Raw genomic sequence first — 24873 nt, forward strand, 5'->3', positions numbered from 1 at the left:
TAAAATGCAAATGCCTCGTTGCATCCTCACGGGCTAAGAATTGGGATTTTGGAGTCAACTCTGAAGAAATTTTGATGAGTAACAAAAACACTTAATTTAAAAAAAACAACAAAAACTTATCGAATTGAATAAAAGGACAAAGCATCTGTTGGCTAGCAGTATACTGTATATGCTCCGTGTATATACAAATCCACAGTTTATTATTGTTGCTTAAAGGTAATTAAACAGGTAAATAACACAACTGTTAGTTGTAGGCTGATTCTCAGCCTCCAACGCAGACAGTCCTACCCTTCCCCTTTACTATCTGTTGAATTTCACTTTGCGCTCCACCCATGAGGGGAGAAAGAGGAGCTTCACCAGACCCACAGCACAGTCTGCCTCTCCAGCAGTAGTCGGCGTGCTGATCCAAGAGCTAACCAGCAGCCCTCTTTCAGTGTGAGACCTGGGACAGTGAGGCGAAGAGGAGAGCTTTCTACACTGAACACAGCGGCAGACCCCCATGGCTCTGTGCAACGGAGACAGCAAGGTCAGTGGATAGGTTACTCCGCGCCGCGACTCTAGTACTGAGTGGCCCGGGTGACTTGATCTGGAAGCCGTAGTACCCGCGGTTTAGAGACGGCCTCTGTGCACCTCAAGAGGTGGGGGGGGAAAGTTAGTCAGCATGTTACCAACAGCCCCGCGGAGGTGCGGGTAGTCCGCTGTGTGCCTGTTGCAGTTTCCCATTTACGTGTTGCTCATAACTGCTAACTAGCTACGCGTCATATATCAGATTCATCTGACATGAAGCAAGTCTGTCACATATTTTTCCCACCATTTGCGTCTTCGTCGAGTAGGTGCCTGCAGCTGCTGGCGCGACGTGGGTTTTTAGCATAGCTCTGTAAACCGTGCTGCTAACAGGCTAACGCTCCTTGCTGTGTGTTCTTCGCTCGCTAGCGCGCTACCACTAGCTAGCAATCGTTAGCCGGGGTGAATATGTTAGGGCAGCATCGTTAACAGTGTAATAATGACATCATATTTATTTATTTTAGCCGCAGCATCGGCTTCGAAACTAAAACGTTAACTTGTGTCAGTCTCGTTTACTTCGCAAGGCTGCTGTCACTCAGTTTGAGCTAAAATAACGTCACTTTAAGTGTCAGTCTGCTAACAATCTGACGAGGCTAGTTTGAGCAAACTTAAAACTGACACCGACTCCTACTGCGATGTTAGCGGGTCGTCTGGTAAGTACTTTTCCTGAACATTCTTGGTTACTAAATATTTCTATCCAACCTCTAGGTATTAGAACAGTATAATGTGCATTTAGAAACAACTAAAATATGCTTTCACTTTTCACATGGGTCGTATTTCTGGTCTTACCGCTCTTCGTGGGATATTTTGTTGTTGTACATTGGTTGACTGGCACTTTCATTAATACAGGTCCTCAACTGATGTGTTTTGTCACTCAAGCATATGCCATAAAACAAATGGTCCAAAATACCTTGACATGGACCAAGATCCTAGAGTAAACACGACTCAATCACCTTTTAAATACTCGTAGTCCATGAACCTTTTTCCTTGTCAACTTATAAAGGGGTATATTTCACTAGAAAATTTTATGTGACACAGAAACATAGACTCTGTCTAGGTAAACAGAGGGGAGATGTTACAAAAAAGACGCCATGCCCAGCTGGATTTTCTATTCTCTCATTATCTTCTGATGATGATGATGATGAGGGATAGAACAATGCTCTGTGGGATGTTTAATACTTTAGTGTTTCATAAACAGAGGTTTCTGATTTTTTTTTAATATTGTCTCTGTTTTTGGTAATCTCTTATCAACATCCTCCCCTGAAATCCAGGTTTTTCTCCTTTAGCTCCAGTTTCACTGGACCAAAATGTCCATTTAGGAAGCTGATCAAGCTAATAACCCTTGACTAGCTTGAGGTTTCACGTGATTTTTCTGAATGGTTGCAGCACATTTTCAAAGAGTGCCTGTCTGTCTAGATGTTGTAGCTCACATGTTCCTAATCACGTTGCGCCTATTTGTGAGTCACATTTTCCGCAAGGAGGTTAAAGATGGAGCACAGGAAAGTTTTGGAGAAGTTGACTTCACTGTGCTGGCTCTCATGCAGAGATACCAACTTAGCATTGACATTTCACTTTTAAGTCTGTGTTTGTGTAACTCTTGCCTGTGTTTCTCTTTTTAAAGACACGAAAACAGATTAAATTTAATCAACATGTTAATGTGTCTGTGAAACTGCATCCACAGCTGGATATCAGCACCTCTGCGCAGAATGGATCTTGCGAGGGGGCGGTTGCAATCCTGGATGCAGGAGCACAATATGGGAAGGTGATCGACAGACGAGTGCGGGAGCTGTGTGTCCGCTCAGAGATTCTCCCTTTAGAGACCCCTGCCTTTGCCATCAGAGAACAGGGGTACAGGTGAGAATCCTGGGGTGGGGAGAAAGTGCCTTTATTTTATAGTTTTTCTCCCTTTTTGTATGCTTTCTTTAAAATGAAGTATGAAGGTGTTTTGTGGTTTTGCATTGTCTTTATGATTTTTTCTCTGTCTCTCTCTTTCACTCCTTAGAGCCATCATTATTTCAGGAGGTCCAGCCTCTGTTTATGCAGAAGATGCTCCGTATTTCGACCAGGCCATATTCACCATAGGAAAGCCCGTACTTGGCATCTGCTATGGGATGCAGGTAGCTTTATCCATGCTTCACACTTGAAGTGTCCTAAGAGGCTGTTTGCCTCTTAAGATAAGGAACAGCAATATTTCCTCTACTCTCTGAAATGATTTACTGTATTTCAAGCACACCATAACTAAGTCAGTTTGTAATTATTAACTCTGAGTGTTTGCCATAGATGATGAATAAAGTTTTCGGTGGTACAGTCCATAAAAAGAGCGTAAGGGAGGATGGAGTGTTCAACATTGTGCTGGACAACACATGCTCCCTTTTCAGGTATTGTAGAAACTTTTTATACATTGAGTATCTGAAGTATTCAAACATAATTGTTGCAAAAATATTAGTTCAAAGGTTGTTGATATTATGAAATATGTACTTTTTTTATTCATGTAAATGCTTCTCTTGGCTTTGGGACTGCAGCGAACGATTATTTTAGTAACCGATTATTCTGACAATGGACCAGTTAAATAGATTTTAAAAAACCTGCCACATTCTGCAGATTTTATACAATATTAGAAATATTTTTTTAAAAATGCAACTAAACAAATAATTCCAATCCTGTCTTAAATAAGAAAAATATATTTTCTTGCCTAAAAGAAAAAGAACATAGCATTCTATTTATAACAAATGACGCATTTGTAGTTCAAAAATACTTCTAACATCAACATGTTAAAAATTCTGCCCTTTATATTTTGTGTTTTCAACAAATGACCTTTTTTGAAGTTTGTATGTTCTAGTTAACAATTACTAAATTAGTTGATTATTTTAATATTTGATTCATCACAATCCAGTTCAATTGTTTCAGCTTTACTTGGCCTGCAGCACATTTCACTCAACTTTAAATTTAAACTAATCTTAACTACATTGCAAACTTTCTTATTTAGATAAGTTTAACTTTAGGTAATCTTCAGAATCACATTTATTCCTATACATTTTATTTCTTCTTGAAAGATGCAATTTCTCACACAATCCGAAAAAAAAACCCATTTGATCAGAAATATGTAAGTGTCAAAAACCTTTTCTCTCTAATATGACAAAAAATGTCACATTCATTGTTATTCTAGACTCCTACCACAAACACTGGGGGTACACAATAACTATCACCCGACAGATCAGTAAACACTTCATATCTTCATTTGACGTTTGTGTGTGTGTGTGTGTGTGTGTTTCTTATCAGAGGCCTTCAGAAGGAGGAGCTGGTGCTGCTGACCCACGGTGACAGCGTGGATAAAGTGGCTGATGGCTTTAAAGTGGTGGCTCAGTCAGGGAACATCATTGCTGGTGAGAGGCACTTTAGATAATCTTAGATAATCAGAGTTTTGCATATTCTGTATTGTTGTCATAAAACCTAGAAGCATGCATAAACTCCTGTACTATTTTAAAAACAATATGCAGCGTATTCTTTGCATATTAGAGTAGTTTTATTCAAAAGTTTAAATGGCACATGTTTGGTCATGATTTGTGTTAAAAGCCCTGTTTTCAATCTAGGGATTGCGAATGAACAGAAGAAGCTGTACGGGACCCAGTTTCACCCTGAGGTCGACCTAACAGAGCGAGGGATGGAGATGCTGCGCAACTTCCTGTTTGAGATTGCGGGTTGTACAAGTAACTTTACCGTGCACAACCGGCAGCAGGTTTGCATCAATGAAATCAGAGAAAAAGTGGGCACATCTAAAGTTCTGGTGAGTGAAACTGCCTAAAGTTGGAGGGAAAAAATGTTTTGCTTTGATTTCCTTCTGGAAGAAAGAATATTTTCTGACTATTGAACTTGGTGTGAAGTGCTGTTGCTGATTAGGAGGTGGGTACAGAAGTGGTAGTTTGAAGATAAGTAGCAATATTTGTATTCACTCTGTTGAATTAAAGTCATGACTTGGCTCTGCGCTTTAGCGGGAGTTTTAAACGTCACTTTTTTCACAGCGGACTAGGTGGTTAAGTCATAATGATTAGTTGGTTAAAATAACATTAAATTGATAAAATATTGATCTTGGTTAAACTCAAAAGTAATTTTTTGGTTCAACAGGTTCTTTTGAGCGGTGGAGTCGACTCCACAGTTTGCACTGCTCTCTTGAACAAAGCTCTAAACCAGGAGCAGGTGATAGCAGTTCACATCGACAACGGCTTCATGAGGAAGAGAGAGAGTCTGAGTGTGGAGGAGGCCCTCACCAAGCTGGGCATTAAACTCAAAGGTAGCAAACAAGTTTTTAGTTGTTCTGTAGTTTCTGTAGAAGTATTTTTATGTGGGAAGCATTTGAAGATTTTTTTATTTATTTATTTTTTTTTTATAAAGAAAGGTGGTTAAGTTGTGACATTTACAGGTTGATAAATGTGAAAACCCCATCAAATTTTCAGCCACATCATTCAAAAGTGAACCTTGTGTATTTTTTTAAATTTATTTATTTTAAGAAAATTTGAATAATAAGACCAAGAACGTTTTATTAATACAGAAACATTTGGCAACTGAAAACTATGTAGATGTTCTTGACAATATATCATCTCAACAGTTGGTGTTAAGGAGATCCAGGTTCCTTTAACGGTGACCTATGAGTTGCACTTTCAGTTGAATTACTGGAAACACCCATGTTTATTTATTTAATTTACTGAGTTGTGCATGTATAACCATTCTGTATAAATTAACCGTCAGTATGTTCGTTTCTGTAGTGGTTAATGCAGCTCACACCTTTTACAACGGAACGACAACTCTTCCAATCTCTGACGAGGACAGAACGCCACGGAAACGCATCAGTAAAACCTTAAATATGACCACCAATCCTGAAGAGAAAAGGAAGATTATTGGAGACACGTTTGTCAAAGTGAGCAGCAGCTTTTTGACAATTCTATTTAAAATTGTCCTTTACGGTTTTCGCTCTTTATAGAATAAAAATACTCTTTATTGTCCCACATTGGGGGAATTTGGGTGTAGCAGCAGCAAAGCGACAGGCAGAAATCTAAAAGAATATGTTAAAAAAAACAACTAAGAATATACTGTACTGTATTGATAAAATTACAACATAAAAATAATGTGTAGTTATTAAAAATAGCTCCAAGGATAAGGGATGTGAGACTGAGTAAATATTTTTTAAAACTGTGCATGTGTAATTTTGTGTTAAAAGGAAACAGACTTTTTACAATATGTGAAAAATTAAACTGTACCGTACCAGCAGAAATGTTATTTCAATTAGTAAAACTGTGGAAATAATTGCGCAAATACCAGCAAGAATGTAAACACTTCTTGAGTTTTAGTTTTGACTTACTAACCGATTGCTTTTAATGTTATAAGTTCACTATTTGATCCTCTGTGTCACTTGACAGGTGGCTAATGAAGTGCTTGGAGAAATGAACCTCAACCCTGAAGAGGTTTTCTTGGCGCAGGGCACCCTGCGCCCTGATCTCATTGAGAGTGCCTCTCATATTGCCAGCGGAAAGGCAGAGGTCATCAAAACACACCACAACGACACCGAGCTCATCCGCAAACTCAGAGATGAGGTAGGTACTTGCTCACACAAACTCCTACTGTCACCTAACTTGGACTGTCTGGTGTGAGTTCTTGCCATTTACTGAATGCAAGTTGGATTTCAGAAAGTAAATTGAAAAACAAATTAGTAAAGAATTTAAAACTCAGTATTTCAAAGAATTGTTTGCCTGCTCTCATGCTTAATCAGCACAGTGTAAATACAGGTTCTGCTGGATATTTTGCATTTATAGATACATTTTGTAGATATTTACTGATTGTGCTTATGAATTAGTTTGTCTTGCTTTTGCCCTTTCACCTAAATCCACAAATATGTGAAAACTGTAAAAATGCTGAATACATTTTTATTTCCGTCCAGGGAAAAGTAATCGAACCTTTGAAAGATTTCCATAAAGATGAGGTGAGAGCGCTGGGGAGAGAGTTGGGCCTGCCAGAGGAGATTGTCTCTCGGCATCCTTTTCCTGGTAAGTAAACATACACATGTGCATTCACTGTCACTATAGTATACAGTTGTTAAATCAATACAGTCCACACTAAATAAGCATTTTAAGCTTTTCATCTAATGTGTTTTCTCTTTTTTTCAATCATATAAACAAGTACTGCTCACATAAGTGTCAAGTGTAAACATTATTTATTTATTTTTTCCTTTAGGTCCTGGTTTGTCCATCAGAGTGATTTGTGCTGAAGAGCCTTATATTTGTAAGGACTTTGCTGAAACAAACAACATCCTCAAAATTGTCACAGACTTTTCTGCAAGTGTCAAAAAGGTCAGTGAAAAAGTCAGACTGTTTTCTTGGCTAATGGTCTTTTTGCAATGCATGAAAATACGATAACCATCATTAACTTTTATGCTACACTTTTCTCTAAAGTGTGCATGTTCTGTTTTAAATCAACTAAAGATCCACTTCAGTTGAACAAGTTCATGTCTGATAACTTGAGTCTCTTTTGTTATTCTGATCAAGCATCTCAAACTTTGTCTGCAAAAAAGTATTTGAAATTTGCAGGGACATAATTGGTGTTCGAGTTCATTTCTTACTGTGTAGTCCGATGACAACTCCCTGTTGCTTTCCAGCAGTAATATAATTTCTCACATGAAAGTTTGTAGGAAGAACGAACTGTGGAAACATTCAGGATGGAGACAACATGGTGCTGCGGACAGCTTTGGACACACTGAAAAGTGAAGACTTTAGTGGCTGTTTCTTCTCTGGGTGCTTTGTAAATAATAATGAGATGCTTCTGGTTGATTAGTCACTCCAGAAATTTCACCCTTGTAATCTAGTTTTTCCATTTTGCCCTGAAAATATAGAATTTACCTAAATAAAATTACTAACAACATTTAAGCATCTTCAATTTGCTGATAAAAGAATTTTATGTTTATTCAGAGGTGGCTTGTTTTTCTGTTTGTTGGGACAAAGCCAGCTGCATTTCGTCATGTTGCATGTTGAACCTTCTTGTGTTTCCTTGCCGTCCAGCCTCATGCCTTGCTCCAGAGAGTCAAGTCGTGCATATCAGATGAAGAGGAGGAAAAGCTCATGCAGATCACCAGCCTTCATTCACTTAATGCCTTCCTGCTGCCCATCAAAACTGTTGGTGTCCAGGTAAACCAGAACATCAAATGTATTCAAACTCTTGAATCAGGGTCTACACTTTAGTTTGTCATAATTGTTACAATTTTTAATTTTCAGTGAATTTTCATCTACAGATTAGAGGACCTTGAGACAGAAGCTGTAGAAATATTTTATGCTTAACCCAAAAACACCCTGTTGTTCTGGAAGATGTCAGCTGTTTCACTTATGTGGGAGAAGTAGCATCGCTTCAGAGACAGAGCTACTCTGACACAGTGTCTGTCTCCAGCGGTTTGCTTTTTGCTGGGCAGGGACAGTAATTTAGATGTTTCCCACAAGACACACCCACACAAAAGCCACCACATTTTTTTCCATTACTTTTGTCTTGGAAAATGTTCAGAGCAAGTTCTTGTCTTAAGTGTTTGGATCAGCTAGAGATGAATGGCTCTAAATTCTGACAAACATTACCAAAGTCAGTCAGTGGCAGAGAGTTTGCTGTAGGTGTGCCCTGTGACTGCCTGTTAGAGACCAGAGGTTTAAATTTAACTCAAACCTCAATCTGTGGGCCAGACAGGACACCGTGGCTAAACATAGACGGCTTTTGTGTGCCTAGTCTGAAAACGAAAACAGGACTTTATGAATCTTAAATGTCTATTTATTACATAAATGTCCTGAATTAATTCTGAAGACTTTTGTTCCCATTTATTTGATAGTGTTTTGTCTCTGTTGCAGGGAGATTGTCGGTCTTACAGTTATGTGTGCGGTGTAACGAGTAAAGAATCTCCTCACTGGGAATCACTGATGTTCCTGGCCAGACTCATCCCTCGCATGTGCCATACCATCAACAGGTAACACACACAAAAAAATCCCAATTTATCTTCAATCAGCAGAAACATTTAGAGCTCAGTGTTGTTAAAGACCTAACCTCAACTCTGTGACTCATGTGTTTCTCCAGAGTTGTGTATATTTTTGGGTCCCATGTAAAGGAGCCGCCAACAGACATTACCCCAACTTTCCTGACCACCGGTGTTCTGAGCACGCTCAGACAGGCGGACTTTGTTGCTCATTCTATTCTTAGAGAGTCTGGTAAGTTTCGATTTCTTTAAAAGTTAAAATTTTTGAGATGTGTGTATATATTTTTAATTTAGTAAATAAATAATGTATTGGATGCCATGAACTAAATCCATCTTTTTTCTTTTAAATCTAAGCAGTAGTATTTTTTTTTAAAAGCCTTATACTAAGTGTTAACTTGAATGTGTGGAAAATCTTTATTTATTCTCATTAAAGGTATTTGCTTATGATATAAGCATATATACAGTACAGACCAAATGTTTGGACACACCTTCTCATTGAATTCAATGAGAAGGTGGTCTGTACTGTATATTGAAAAGAAATATATCATATATTTCATCATAATATTCCATATTATGATATGTTTCCTTATTTCATCATAATATAAGGAATTATTAATTTTTACTGTTCATTTCTCTCATGCTTCCCTCATACATCTTCAAAGGAGATTAAAAATGGATCTGTATTCCTCCCTGTCAGGCTGCAGCATTAATTAGTATTCTCTGTGACAAATCTATTGTCACAGGTTTTATTATCAGATGTTTTTGAAACTAATCAGAAACATTTGGTTTGCCTTGGATTCTCTTTGTTTTTATTTCAGGTTATTCAGGCAAGATCAGCCAGATGCCGATCATCCTCACTCCCCTGCATTTTGACCGAGACCCCCAGCAGAAGCAGCCTTCCTGTCGGCGCTCCGTCGTGGTCCGCACGTTCATCACCAGCGACTTCATGACGGGCATCGCTGCCATGCCTGGTAACCATATCCCAGAGGAGGTAAGATAATACGATGTAGTTTGCCACATTATGTACTTTCAAATTAGGGAGTATAAACTCAGGATTTTACTGATTAAGGCTGGTGCCGGTAGTTGTCATCATGACAACTACTGGCACCAGCTCAATAAAATAAGATAATAATAATTTAATAGTAATTAAATTTACTTTAGTAGATTTACTTTAGTAAAGTGTGACTTTTAGTGATAGCTTAATTGTACAGACTAGATTGTAACGGTGCTCCATTGTGATTTGACAAGTTGGACTCAGCTGACCAAAACTTGTGAGTAACTAGGAAGTCCATGTCGAACAATGGGGGCGAATACATTGTCACATAGACACCAGTTGGTTTGAATGGCTTTTTTTTTCCCAGTCAAAAGAATTGGTGATGACAAAAACCCCCAAACAAAAACAAAACACTCCCATGATGCAACTTGGTTTTGGTCACTCCACCAGGTGGTGCTAAAGATGGTAAATGAGATCAAGAAAATCCCGGGCATCTCCAGAGTGATGTACGACCTGACTTCCAAGCCACCCGGCACCACAGAGTGGGAATAGAGCCACATCATGACTTCATATCAATAGGACACACATTCACACACAGTGCACAAACACTCTCCGCAGACACCGGAGGGCCGGTGAGCCGCTCTCTCTCTGTCCTTCCTCCCCCGATCCCCCTTTACTTCCTCTTTCTCTTCGACATTCCCATGGAAGGCAGACCGTACTGTGACGAAGCCCCTCCGCTCTGCACTCCCCATCACTCCCACTCCTACTTGGTCTTAATTTGTTTTGTTTTCTTTCTTCGGACGTAGGGATCCAGTAGTGTTGGTCATGGTTAATATATTATTTTTAATTCATGTACATGTTCTGGCTATTATACAAAGGTAAATCGCTGCTTCCTTTTATGAGCTTAACCTTTAAAGGCAAGCGGTAAGAAGCTGTGATGTTGACTCGATGTTGTGCCTAAAGATTAATTGTGGGGTGGATAAAATAAAAATGAGAGAAGCAAACAGTGTTGTCATGAACAAAAATGCAGTAGTGGGTTGGGGATGAACGTCTTCAGCTGTTGCTTTGTATTTTTTTTTTGTAGTACAGAATGTTTTCAGACTATCCTCTGTTTGAACTCTCTCTCTATCTCTCCGCCTCCATACTGTGTTACAATTGAGGTTGTCTGAATCAGCAGCCTACATGACCAATCAATTTTTAAGCCCTTTTTTTGTTGTTGCCAAAAGTAGAATATGCTGTGGTGGTGTTGAATATTGTGGGCTCCTCAGATTGTTTGGCTGGAGCTGTTGTGTTGTTTCTGCATCCTTCCTGGACAGCAGTCCACACCGCAGTGGCTTCGGAGTAATGACTCCTGGGAAAGAAGCCAACAATACCGTTGGTAACTTTGTATGTGCCTGTTCTGTATTTTCATGTTTTTTTTTCCTTTTCTGGTGTGAAATGAATGGACTCTGTCCAGAGAGGAGAATGCCGTTCTCCTCATGCTGCAGTATGTGTGCTTTTTTTATGAAGAAGATTATAAAGGCAAAAGGACTAATATCAAACCTATAAGTACAGTAGTAAGAGCTTTTAACCACATCGTGTCACTTGCTGTTGTTTGACGATTTGGCTGCTCCTGCATTGTGCAGAGGCACGTTTTTGCACATTTTTCACTCATGAAGCCTCGGTGCTACATCAGCATAAACATCAAGTAGGAACTTTATCTTAACTGTGTCCCTCTTTAGTGTTGAAGGTCCATTTAAGGGAGTTGGCTCGAGCTCCTGCCTCATTTCACGTTGTCGCGCCTTGTATACATGGTCACTTTCACAACTGTCGATGCATCATTTCCGGTCTCCCGTCTCATCATTTAGACCTCAGTGAATACAGTGCTCAGGTTTAACTGAGTTTTTAAAAGCGTGTAGTCTCCCGTTAGCGATATTTACCCTGGATGTGACACCTTCATCTGTTTTTGTGCCTCTCATCCTTCCGTTAGCTCAACTCTTTGGTGACCTTAACTGCTGTTTGTGATTGTCCTTCTGTTTTGCCTTTGTAAGCGTGTTTCTATGTTACACAAGTCCCCATAAAACAGCTAAAGTGGATTTTTTTTTTTTAAATCTCAATAAGATTAAGTTATGCAATATTGTCCTTAATTTTTATTTCCTTCAAGTTTGCTCAGCGATGTTCATTTTTCCTTAGTAACGTGCCTCAAACCAAGCCACTGCATGCAGTTTCAACTATGACATTTGTACAATGGAAAACTGAGCTTTAATAAAGATCTCAATGTTAAAACTTCTACTATTTGTCACTTTTTGTTCCAGAAATGGCATAACATTATGACCGGTGATACTGCTCTGATATTAAATGAGTTTAAACTTTCCCTGTGTTTGGTTTACCAACATTTCTATTTGCTAAATACTAATTGAAAGAAATTTTTTTTCTAAAGTTTTATTGGCTCTAGCCTTTGTTTGACAGTAAATTGGGTAATTGGAGAAGGGGGAAGACATGCAACAAAGGTCGCCAGGCCGGGAATCGAACCTGCGACAGCCGCATCGAGGACTAAGGCCTCCATATGTAGGTGCTTAACCCCTTCACCACCTCGGCACCCTTGAAAGAATTTCTTAAGAGAATTTTTTTCTTCATATTCAGAACTCAACATTAATTTTCTTTAGTTCCTTGCACATTTTTACTAAATACTTATCTCCTCGTTGCTTCCTGAACTATGCATCACTGAATATATGCACTTTAGAGCAGTTGGATGAATGTGAGTCTAATGTAAAAACATCAGAAATGATCTTGAAGAATGGCTGCGCCCCATCAATCTAGGAGAATTGATTATCCTTGGAGTGAACAGCCTAGTACCATCACCAGAAGGTCAGACTGACCAAATATGTAGGGAAAGACTACAAAGAGAAATTCGAGGATGATTTAGGTTGTATTTTGATGAATCAAAATACTTTTTGAGCAATTTGATTTAAATAAAACTAAATTTGAGATGCGTCAAGCCACAACGACTTCTTTGGAGAAAGCTAAACAACATAAATCATACACACACACAAAAATAAAAATCATACCAACTGTCAGACATGGTGGTGGAGGGGTGATGATGTGGGATTGCAGCCATAAAAACTATTCAGCTCACAGTAATTGAGCCTTCCTCCATATATCACAGTATTCTAGTCAAAAGTGAGACTTCAGTCTGATTGAAATCCTGTGAAAAAGTAGGAGGTAAAATTCAGCCACGGTGATGGAAGATTAATGAAGTCAATTAGAAAACTATTAGAAATTAATGCTGTTGAATTTGTCCCTGCTGAATCATGGGGAACGATGAGTTTTTCCAGTGACTGTATTGACTTGTCACAGCAAGGTGAAATGTCACAGGTCAAAGATGTTGTTTATTTGTACAATTAAGAAAAATGCTGTGTTCCTTTTAAGCTGATTTTTCTTTTTAAGTTTTTGTTCTATTTTTAAATTCAACTTTTTCTTTGCAGGATATATAAACTTTTGATTTCTGCCTAAAATAAATCACGAAACCTACGAACGCCACAAAAGACGTTAATCGTTCCTTCAGTTTATGTAGACGCTTTCTGGCTGAAAATATCAGACATCATGATGTTGTTGAATGTAAATAGTTTAACAGATTCAACAGATGGATCTTTGGCTGCTGGAGGTTCAGGTGTGTGTAGCTCCCCCCAGACTGAGAGACAAGAGCAAACAGGTCCATCACACTGCCAACCTTTACTCCTGGGACAAGGGCCGATCTTGGAACAGTTAGTGAAATGTAACATTGCATGTAACTAACAAGTCAGCACATGCACCTGACAATTAACTTGTAGCCTGTGGCAGTTTGCGCAGAATAATGAAGCATATTTACAGGAGACAAAGGATGGGAGACCGGGAGATGAAATGAAGACATATATCGTTTCTTAGAAATGATCGAACTCTGAAGTGTGCATCTATGTTAATTCTCCTCAAAGTTCAGCATTTAGTTCATATTCATCAAAAGGATAGCAATGTACTGGAACATCTCTTAAAGATGTGACTTAGCAGCTATTCTTTGATTTTGAGTGGTTGGATGTCAAAAAAATGACAGAGGCTCTACTTTTTGAGTCCCAACATCTAAAGATAAATGACTCTTCAGTTATCTGCTGTCTCTGTGCTTTGGTTGCACTCGGTTAAGTCTGTCAGGCTACCTTTGCAGCTCTTCTCCCCAGAGGACGGATGAGACACCTGTCACGAGACGCTGCTCACTTCTCTGTCTGTTGTAGAGGGAGAGAGAGAAAGCTTTTCCGACTGTTGAGCATTGACGACGCATAAAAATGAGAGGCTTCTTGCTCGGATTGTTTAGCTTTTTCTGCGTGTACGGCTCTCTTTGGGCTGAATCCACTTGCAAGCTAAAGGCCAAGTTCAACCTGAGCGGCTACAAGAATGTAGAGAAGAAAAAGGTCGTCATTGGGGGAATGTTTCCTGTTCACATGAGTGTTGCTTCCAGCAACGGCAACACTTCGAACCTGCCTGTCTCCTCTGGTTGTGCTGGGTGAGTGGGATCACTTTAAACCTTTTCGCTGTTTAAAAGTTTTAACAATATTCTGGATCTGTCAGAGTTAATTAACTTGAGATGCTAGTTACGAATAATTTGACTTTATTCTTGGTCACTGCTCCCACAGTCATCAGGACCCCAGGGGCCAATTAGCTACTGCAGCCACTCTATTATGAAAACAAGTTTTTATAGTGTAATACGAAATAATAATCAAGTCTGTGAACTCCTAATTGGAACGATGCTGCCGAACAACTAAATTACTTGGTCTGAAATATGGATTTGTACAAAATAGGACAATAAAAGTAGCCTCTATATTCCATTGTGGCGTTGGGACTCAAAAGAAAAAAATTGATATGGGAGAATTTCACCCCAGTCACCAGAGCTCAACAAATATTATCTTTACATAATCTACCCTTAAATATTTTATTCATTATACATCTTACAATTAGAAAGTAGTATTTATCACATAATACCCAAATATTGAATCATATTCACAATAAAACTGAGGTGTGAGAGCACTTGGGATAAACACAACATCTGAACACTGCAAAAAACCAAAATCTTACCAAGCATTTTTGGTCTAGTTTCTAGAGCAAACATCTTAGTACACTTGAAATAAGACAAAACTAACTTAGAAGTAACTTTTCAGTAAGATATAGAGGCTTGTTTTAAGTAAATAATTCCTTATTATTAGGGAAAATGTACTTGTTCCATTGGCAGATTATTTAACTTATAACACAAAATTTTTTCCATATTATAGAGCAGATAAATTAACTCAAAGCAATGTGTTTAATCATCTGAAACATTTAAGTGTGACAGAAAAAGCAAAACCAGAAGTCTAAAGGAGCAAATATAGTTTAACAGAGAACTACATGTAGGATTTTAAATATCAATGTAGCTATCTTTAGTTACGTAAAAAACAAAATCTAAAGGTCATATGCCATCATCATTAGCTTTGACACATTACAGATCAGCACACTAAATATATATGTTTAAAGGCTCCTTGCTTTAAAAACAATGAAAAAGCTTATTGTGATTTATTTATGATTCATACTGTCAGCTCAAAATTGGCATTTGGCTCCAGATTTAGGAGCCAGACATATAGTGATTTTTGAACTTCTTTGACCCTCTCAATAAATCTGTTACTTCCTTATCGTTCTTTCTTGATTCTGTAGATTTAATTTCCGTACCTTCCGCTGGACACAGACGATGCTGTTCGCCATCAATGAAATCAACCAGAGGGAAGACCTGCTCCCCAACACCGACCTGGGTTACGTTATCTACGATTCATGCTTCACCATCTCCAAGGCCGTGGAGGGAACCCTGACATACTTGACGGGACAAGATGAAGCAGTACCTAACTATCGCTGTGGCAACGGGCCACCTCTTGCCTCTCTAGTGGGTGCTGGGGGTTCTGATCTGTCCATTGCTACAGCCAGGATACTGGGACTTTATCATTTTCCACAGGTAGGCCACACCGATGACTGTCAGAACAGCAAATGAAGATGAAAGAAATGGATAACAAATCCTTGCAACTTGTTTCTTTAGGTCAGCTACTGCTCAACATGTTCTGCACTGAATAATAAGTTCCAGTTCCCCACCTTCCTAAGGACCATCCCTAACGATCTGCACCAGTCTACAGCTATGGCCCAACTGGTGCTGCACTTTGGCTGGACCTGGGTAGGGACCATCGCTGCTGCTGATGATTATGGTAAATACGGCATCAAGGACTTCAAGGAGCAGGTGGAGGAAGCTGGAGTCTGCATTTCCTTCTCTGAAACTCTGCCTAAGGTAGACTGTATTCCTACACATCAGACTCTGTACCATCAGATAATTCACCACAAAACCCTTCAGTGAGATCAGCATGGTGTCCTGAAATCAATTGTGTGTGTAAACTTTAGGTGAGCTCACCAGAGGCCATCCAGAGCATTGTTCAAACTGTAGTTGAGTCCACTGCCAAGATCATCGTGGTCTTTTCATCAGATGTAGACCTTAGTCCTCTCATCGGCGAACTTCTCCGCCACAATGTGACGAACCGCACCTGGATTGCCAGCGAGGCCTGGGTCACCTCTGCCCTCATCAATCAGCCTGGGGTAGGACACATGGTGTCCTCATTTAGTATAAACTCAGATTAGCTGGTCATGGAGAATGAAGCCAACACTTTGTCCAAAATGAGGCAAAGAGCAAAGTAGACTTCTTTTGTCTTTAAATAACTTCGATCTCAATATGTCATAACAGTTTATGCAAATGTGAAGATTAAATCATCACTAAGTTAGGGTGGTTATTTACATAGAAGTTGATGATTTTCTACATAGGAAATAAAGAGGCGATGCTCCACCAATGATTCTCCTGTATGTAACACAAACTCAGATAATAGTGAAGTGAAGTAACAAGCAAAAATGGATGGATGTTCACTTCGGAAATACACTTCAGGTGATTGAAGACCAACTTTGTAATTGGCTTTATATGTCTCTGAAGGATCAGGTCCCATTCCATCACTACACACACATTTCGGGCCTGATCACTAGTTTCTAGCTGTGCTAAGTCTTGATTCTTCCTCTTTTGGTCCAAAAATAATTACTCCAATTTTGTTTTTATTCAGTTGAAGGACACAGGAAGATCATTGGTGGTGCATGGGCTCCTAACTTTATTTTCCATGTAAATAATTATTGACTTCTTTTAGTGACTGCCCATTAAAAACAATAAAATGGCTTAAAACAGAAGCATAAAACAATCCTGAATGTTTTGGATGTTTCCTCTGACTCACTACACCTCAATCCAAAGAGTTTCTTAGGTTTCTACCAAACTTGATGACATGCTAAGGAGGTAATTCAGCCATTTGAATCAGGTTTAGATTATCATCTATCCAAATTGCTATAATATTTATGAGATTGGAGTTGTTATAAGATAGAAATCTGCTTTGGGCTTCGACCCTCTCTGACTGGCCATTAGCTTTAGCCTTTGTCACCAACCAGTCTTAACTTATACTGAATGAAGACAATGACATAGTCCACTGCTGGCAAGATATTAACTGAGACACAACCTCACTTCAAAAATTAACCTGAATGTGCATGCTGTTTTCTTTTTCCAGGTGAACTCACTCCTGTCTGGTACCCTTGGTTTTGGGGTGAAAAGGGCTGACATCCCTGGTCTTCAGCGCCACCTACTGGATCTGGATCCCTATGCAGATACCCTCACTGAGGAATTCTGGGAGACTGTGGGTTTAAATGAATTTGACCCAAGAAACTGGAAAACGTGGCACATATTAAATAGAAATTTAGAGGACATAAATGTTGTGAATTTATTTATGTTTTTTAGCTGTTCAACTGCACACTAGACTTTGGCAAAGCGCTGAGAATCGCCAAAGAGGCGAACGGCACACTGTCCAGAGCAGTGAGGGGGTTACCATATGGTCTGTGTACTGGCAGTGAGTCTGTGGCTCAGCTCAACAACACCTACTCTGATGTCTCTCAGCTACGAATCACTTACAGGTCAGTACCCACAGCTCAAACAACCATTAAAGAAGTCAGTGATGCTTGTGATGTCCTCACGCCATCTTTTTACTGCTATTTCCACATTATCTAACCTTCTGCACAAACATTGTTGGGAACCTATGAGTAATAGTATTTTAGGGACAGCTAACCATAAAAATTTATTTTTTGAGGTGAGAGCGATAATGACATTGTTAAGAAGAAAGTGGTTTTCACAGTGTTTACAAAGCAGTGTATGCTGTGGCCCATGCCTTGCACAACCTGGAGCACTGTGAAGACGGAAAAGGCCCCTTTGTTGGAGGCAGCTGTGCCAACATCACTAATTTTGAGCCTTGGCAGGTAGACGTGTACAGATTTTACAGATGGCATTAGTTTGTGGCGCTGATTGTCCTCATAGCTCCCCGACTTTGTCTTCCGTAGCTGATGTATTATGTGAAGAACGTGCGCTACAAAATGCCAAACACTGGGGAGGAGATCTTCTTTGAAGACGGTGATATAAAGGCCTTCTATGACATCATTAATTGGCAAGTTAGTGATAATGGAGAGATATCTTATGTCACCGTGGGACACTACAATGGATCTGCAGCTGCAGAGGAGAAGATGCACATAAGAAATGAATCTATTGTTTGGAACAATGAAGAACTGGAGGTCAGACATTTTATTAGAACAGCAATGTTTGTGTCATGTGATGGTATGTATAGTTATCTCCTGTTTATTTCTAAGCCTCCTCGGTCGGTGTGCAGCGAGAACTGTGAGCCCGGCACCAGGAAGGGGATCCGGCAGGGGGAGCCGGTCTGTTGTTTTGACTGCATCCCCTGTGCTGACGGAGAAATCAGTAACACCACAAGTCAGTGTACAGCTTTCCAATTTGCTTTACCATTTCAAATATCTAAAAGAGATACACACTCATTGAAATACATACACATACCCCAACTGATGCTTGGTTAAAAATCAATTAGCTATAGACATGTTTCTGGTAGGGTGCGCTGATTGCAGTTTTCTGGCCGATCACAGGATACCGATCTTTTAAAAAGCTTAATCTGCCGATTCCGATTTTGGCCGATACCAATTTTTTAAAATCTGAAATGTTGCTCAATATAGCAAGAAAGTTGTTGAGTTGGCAACTGTGAGGTCACTATTGTTAATTATAAATGTGTAGACATAACTTGGTGGGCCGATCTGTCAGTCAAAACTTTCTCACTGGAGAGCAAAAGAGAACAGTGGTTGATTCTTAGGCCTTTTCCAAGCTAGATAAGATAGGTGGATAAGATTGGCTTTCCTATGTAAAAATCGGCCGATCACCAATCTCCCAAAATTAATTAAATCGGCCCCGATAAATTGGCTGGCTGATAAATCAGTGCACCCCTAGTTTCTGGCATAATATACTCCTATAAATAGACTTGGTAATTTATTCAGACTGGTTTCCTTGCAAAAACTCAACTTTTAATGTAGTCCATATTTTGATGGGTCGGAGTCAGGGCTACAAGAAGGCAGTTTAAGTAGCTTAATGTTAGCTGTTTTCATTCTAAAGCGGTTTTAGTGCATGTTAAAACCCACTATTTGTGGATTACCCATTATGTGTGTTAAATTTTAACAAGCATTGTATCAACAGACATTTATGTCTTATTACAGTTTATTTGTTTTTTGTGATTCTTTAGACATGTTTATACCTTCCTTATGAAGTTTTAAATAATCGTTCTAAGTGCCCTACAAGATATCTATTAAGCTGAACATTTCTGATTTATTTTTTCTGAGAAATCTCCATTTTTTTGGTGAAATATTGCTCATGGTTCTCTTTACCAGAGACGAAAACAGTAAAAACACGAAAAAAGAGTGTGTTCACACCTACATAGGAGAATGCAGTTTTTCACTTTCATTTTGCTGTATAAAATTAGGTTTTTCTAATGAACCCAATGCATATTTCCCTGCCACTCTCATACCTGTTACTTAATAATTGTCCTGTTCTCCCTCAATGACAGATGCCCGTGAATGCATCCTGTGTACTGGAGATGACTGGTCTAATAATGCTCATGATGCTTGTGTGCCTAAAATCATTGAGTTCCTGGCCTTTGGAGAACCGCTGGGAATCACCCTGATAGTCATCTCTGCCTTTGGTGCTTTAGTAACCATAGCTGTTGGGGTGAGATTCATGCAACAACAAAAAATCTATGGTCTATAGTTTAGAAAATGCATATTTCCATACACTGTAAAAAGGGGCTTATTATGAAGAGCTTAAAAGTACATATTTATCCTTACCATCTGACACTAAATCAGACTAAAACTTTTCCTATTTTAGGTAGGTAAGGATTATTGTTGCCTGACAATAAAAATGAGAGATAATATTTTAGGGAATATTTCCATGCTTTCTTCAAATTCTGAAGTTTTCCTACATTTCCTAGTGCTTGGTAGACTGTCTTGAGTTTTCTATACACTAATTTCTGACAATAGTTTGCTAAAATTTTGGCCAATTCCTCCTGGCAGAGCTATAATAAGCTGCATTTTACACACCTTTCCCCCTCTGTCCACAAAGTCTCTATGAGACTGAAATCAATTTGTAACTTATTTAGCTGAATGCCAGGAATCATTGTCCATTAGAATACCCTTTGGGGTCCAAAGATAGCATGGTATTCTCAGGCTTTTAAGCTTCCTGTGTTTCCCTCAAAATTTAACAATTGTAATTATAACCAAACACTTAAATCTTAGTTTCATTAGACCGCAGCACATGTCACCAGAAATTAGGGGTTTTGTCCCTCTGACCAGCTTCACCCAGCATCTTCATCATATATTTTGCTTTTATTTTGGGATCAATACACTCTTCTGCACCAAAACACATTTATCTTTGCAAGACAGAACTCATCTCCTTCATGAACTGTAAAATGGTTGAACTTTCCCATGCTCTTTATTCTTAAAATACACCTGCGGGTTTGTCTCCTGTAAAATTGAATGCTATGAATCAACCTTTCAGAAGCTCATGAAGGCATGACATTATCACCTGGGCTTTCCAAAATTGCTCTAGGGCCTACTAATCTTAGTGTATGCACACTTCTGAATTTGCAGAAAACAATAAAATCTCTCCAGGATTTTCTCTCACATCATTCTGCCATTTAGCAAAACAGACTAGTTAAGGTTATAATAATTTAAGGAAAATGAAAAGTTGTATTTTTATCCACTGTATGTAACTGCTGAAAAATACTAAAGCAGCTAAAATATTAGGTGTTTTCTTTCTTCTTTTTCCAGGTGGTGCTTATTATGAACATTGGAACGCCTCTGGTGAAAGCCAATGATGCCCTGTTGAGTTTCTTGCTGCTCTTGTCACTTGTTGTAACCTTCCTCTGCTCTATCGTCTTCCTTGGTGAGCCACAAAACTGGAGCTGCATGACTAGCCAAGTAGGATTAGCTCTTGGCTTTGCTCTGTGCCTTTCCTGCATAATGGGTTAGTTAACATTAGAAATCAAAAATAATCTTCTCATCTTAGGATACCCTGGTAGCCTGTCTGATTTTCTTTACCCCAGGTAAGGCAGCTGTGCTGATGCTCAGAGCTCGGGCTCTAAAAAAGGCCAGAGCCAAAGCCAAGGCAGCTGCCAAAGCTGCCAAGGCTGCAGCCGAAGCAGCAGCTAACAGCGGCAGTCCGGATGTGATAGTATCCAGCTCAAACATCAATGATGCTGCTGCTTTGGATAAGCCTGAAGTTGACATTCTTACCTTCGGGCAGCAGAGGGCAATGGCTGCCGTAGCAACATTGATACAGGTGAGAAATGTGAAATTAAAACAGAAAACTAGCCACTTGAGATCACAACAGGTGTAATAAAAACCTAAATTAAAACTGATCTCTGATCGCTATCTAGGCTGTAGCGTGCACTGTGTGGCTCATCATCCTCCCTCCTCACCCGGTTAAGAACACCTCTGCCCAGAATGTAAAGATTATTCTCGAGTGTGATGAAGGTTCTGTGGTCTTCATCTGTTGCATCTTTGCATATGACATCCTGCTGGCTCTGCTGGCTTTCATCTTTGCCTTCACAGCCCGCAAACTGGAAGACCACTTCAGGTATGTCACATAAGGTTCTTTGCATAGAAGAATGAACAAAATGTCAGTCATTTAATGTGGAAAGTTGGTGGAAAAATTCGCCAAAAGACCAACAGCTGTAATTGCAGCAAAGGCCGGTTCAGCATGTCACATTTATTTATTTATTTTTTGTAAAAATGTTTAAAAACGCCATAGGAGTTGTGTGGATTATTTATATAAAATTCCAATAAAGTACATTATAGTTTGTGATTGTTACAAAACAAAATAAGAAAACATTTGAAGGAGGTTGAGCCTCTGGATGTTTTTTTTTAAAACTTCAGGTTGGTATGTATGTTTTTTATTTATCTTCTAGTGAAGCCAAGTCTATGACCTTTGGCATGCTGGTCTTCTTCATTGTCTGGATCTCCTTTGTCCCGGCTTACCTCAGCACACGAGGAAAGTTCATGGTTGCTGTCCAGATTTTTGCCATTCTCGCCTCCAGCTTTGGCCTGCTCACCTGCATCTTCCTCCCCAAATGCTACATCCTTCTCGTCAAACCTGAGCGCAACAAAGAGGAGCTGATGAAGCCCAGGCCCAAACCCAAAGATGGCTCCTCCACTGGGACATCAGCATCTCTTGCTACAGCTGCTACTGATGTCAATGCCTCATTTGCATCCACTGCTATTGATGATCACCCTGAAAACTAAGATAATCCAGAAAAAAAAAAAGAAAACATCGCATCAAATTGGTCTTCCTATTCTGTTTGTGTAGGTTTTTAAGCCAAAAATCAATGTATATTTATCTATTTTAAAAAGAAAATTGCTGTGGTATTTGCCTATGCAAAGACATGCTACATGTTAACATGTAGCTTATTTAAAATTGAAGCTATGTTTTCATTGCCTTTCTATTGTCAAAGTATGTTTATTTTAATTGAAGTTATGTTTACATCCCATTTATCTTTAAATTATGTTTCAGTACAAAATTTAAAACTATATGTTTTAGTTTAATTTTAAGATCTGAGAAAATATTTTCTGTAAAATGTTTGACTTTACATTAATTCAGTAAACTTTGCTAGGTTTAGCATTGCTATCAGCACAAGATAGTTACTTACAATGCAATAAATAGTATTCATAATAATTGTAATATGTGTATTTCATGTAAAGGAATAAATATGTTTTCCCTTATTCTTTAAATCTGAAACCAAAACTTAGTAGAACTATGTTAAAATAATTTTAGACACAGTAGGCTATTTTGTTTTGAGCAGATTAATTATTTTTAGCTTAAGACTGTTACGTTCTCAAAAAAGAAGAAGCTGTCTAATGTTTATAATTGGGTAAAAAGCAGTTAGGGAACCATTACTTGTCAAAACAAAAGTATGTCTAAAAGTAGAGATGTTCTATGACTTTAGAGGCTTGCAGGATTAGTAATCTTAAGATTCAATTTAAGAAACGTCAACAAATTTCTCTGCAATATCTTCCATGAGGAGCTGCTTTGTGGCGCTGTTGTTAGCCTCGTAGCAAGACAGACATTAGAAATTTCTGTGTTCATCTTACATCTATTCTTCCTTTGCAAATGTATGATCTCTCTGGGTTTTCTGGCTTTTTGTCATCATCCAAAAACATGCATGTTAATTCACAAGGTGATTGGTGGCAACATACTGTATGTCCCTGCAAACACACTTTCCACAATCTTCCATTGAAAAGATCTTTGAATCATTCTTACTCCTACCTCTTCCCTGACGTCATTTTGCTATGCCGGACTGTACCATGGGCTGAAGGCCCGAACAACTCAACCCTCAGGGTCAGAAAGGCTGCTCAAAGCCCTCCATTATGTTAGAGAGGGGATGGTTTACAGCTGTATTATTCCCTTCAGGTTAGGGGTCACTCTTTTCCTTAAGCAGAGAAGTTTGAGTATGCTGCTGTCCTGTTCACAAGTAATAGTAGAACAGAGTAGAAGATGGATGTTAGTTTATTTGGCTTTTGATGGTTACATTTACAGATTTACCTGCGGAAAATTGATGGAACGGGAGCTTTTAATTCAGAAGTCTTACCATTTTGTCTGAAACTTGTGTTTGTATTGTACCAGCAACATACTTCTGTTACATGACAGTTTACTGCTCTAATGTAATGGGTTTTAAACGTTTTCTTCTCTGAAAAAAACACCAACAATAAATCTCAGGCTCTGAAAGGAGTGAAGGGATTATTTAAATCCACAAGGGGGCGTCCCGAACTGTCTTACACTAAAGACTGAGCACGAAAGAGAATTAAACCCAACCATAGTTATTGTTTTAGTGTATAATGTAGAAAATATGTGACATTAGTTACACACAGAAAATGTACATTTTAACACTATTTGTGACTTATGATGATATAAAAATAAATAAGTTCTTTGCTTGCTTATATTCTGTGTTGTTCAATGGACTGAGAGACTGCTATGATTTTTTCCCCTCCATGTATGGGAAGCACTGTGCTGCCATGACGCTGTGACATAATTCAGCATAACAGCCGACAGCTGATAGAAAGTTATTAGGGGGTGTAGCCACACTGAGCTGTTTCTATGTTGTTTTATGCAACCACTGCATATTATCAGTTCAGCTTTACTGCTATTTTAAGTAGATTTTTTTTCACATCAGAAAAAATTGAAAAGTGGAGGAAAATTCTGTTTTTATTTTGTAATTTTACAACTTTTTTAAGTATCGTAAATGGTTCATAGTTAAGGGACTTGAAAGGTAATAAATATGGTTGACGTTAAATGATTTTACGACAGAAAAGTGAATCTGACTGGTTTAGTTTCTAAACACCATAACGACAAGAAGTTCATCAATTGCATTTAAATTAAATCCAAACTGAACATTTAATTAAGATATGTTGACTTATATTTGCAAAAAAAAATCAAATATAAAGAAAAAATTATTTTACAAAACTTTATTTTTTTTCTACATTTTTAAATAAGCAATTTATGAATAGACTTATATTATTTAAAGATGGATCAAAAGACACAGATCTATGGACAGTGAAAAGTTTTAACAAATTATTGGCACACTTAAATAATTATTACATAAGTTATTTATTGTGACTCTCCATAAGCAGTTTGATACTAAGCTCTGAAAATATTAAAACAAATGTATCCCTCATATATATATATATATATACATATATATAAATATATATATATATATATAGTTTCTCAATTTTTTTCTAAAACTGTATTAGTTCTTAGAAAAATTTACATTTTGAAATTTTGTAAACTTAAAAAAATCATAAAAATATAAATATAACACTTTGCTGTTTCTCTAAATTATTCTAAAAATATATTAGG

General features: G+C 38.4%; 2 protein-coding genes across 4 annotated transcripts; both read left to right on the forward strand.

The window, feature by feature from the left end:
* Window positions 1-333: 333 nt before the first annotated feature.
* On the forward strand, window positions 334-11817 carry gmps (guanine monophosphate synthase). 2 transcript variants are annotated; one of them, XM_032545074.1, is made up of 16 exons: window positions 334-526; window positions 2246-2418; window positions 2567-2681; window positions 2845-2942; window positions 3844-3947; window positions 4155-4348; window positions 4687-4852; window positions 5325-5476; window positions 5976-6149; window positions 6494-6599; window positions 6787-6902; window positions 7608-7733; window positions 8433-8548; window positions 8656-8786; window positions 9373-9545; window positions 9999-11817. In XM_032545074.1, the coding sequence occupies exons 1-16, from the start codon at window positions 500-502 to the stop codon at window positions 10098-10100; spliced, it is 2073 nt and encodes a 690-aa protein (XP_032400965.1). In that variant the 5' UTR covers window positions 334-499; the 3' UTR covers window positions 10101-11817. The 2 variants fall into 2 exon arrangements, with proteins under 2 accessions (XP_032400965.1, XP_032400966.1); XM_032545075.1 differs by lacking the exon at window positions 334-526 and adding an exon at window positions 669-1217.
* Window positions 11818-11900: 83 nt separating this feature from the next.
* Window positions 11901-23739, forward strand: vmn2r1 (vomeronasal 2, receptor 1). 2 transcript variants are annotated; one of them, XM_032545073.1, is made up of 14 exons: window positions 11901-14058; window positions 15237-15528; window positions 15610-15852; window positions 15963-16154; window positions 17153-17278; window positions 17380-17552; window positions 17771-17891; window positions 17973-18200; window positions 18276-18399; window positions 19532-19692; window positions 20790-20985; window positions 21065-21300; window positions 21398-21597; window positions 21929-23739. In XM_032545073.1, exons 1-14 carry the CDS (start codon window positions 13841-13843, stop codon window positions 22260-22262), a joined length of 2844 nt encoding a protein of 947 aa, XP_032400964.1. In that variant the 5' UTR covers window positions 11901-13840; the 3' UTR covers window positions 22263-23739. The 2 variants fall into 2 exon arrangements, with proteins under 2 accessions (XP_032400964.1, XP_032400963.1); XM_032545072.1 differs by having other exon boundaries at window positions 17973-18399.
* Window positions 23740-24873: the final 1134 nt, after the last annotated feature.

The sequence above is a fragment of the Xiphophorus hellerii genome, chromosome 18, assembly GCF_003331165.1.
Source record: "Xiphophorus hellerii strain 12219 chromosome 18, Xiphophorus_hellerii-4.1, whole genome shotgun sequence".
Classification (NCBI taxonomy): domain Eukaryota; kingdom Metazoa; phylum Chordata; class Actinopteri; order Cyprinodontiformes; family Poeciliidae; genus Xiphophorus; species Xiphophorus hellerii.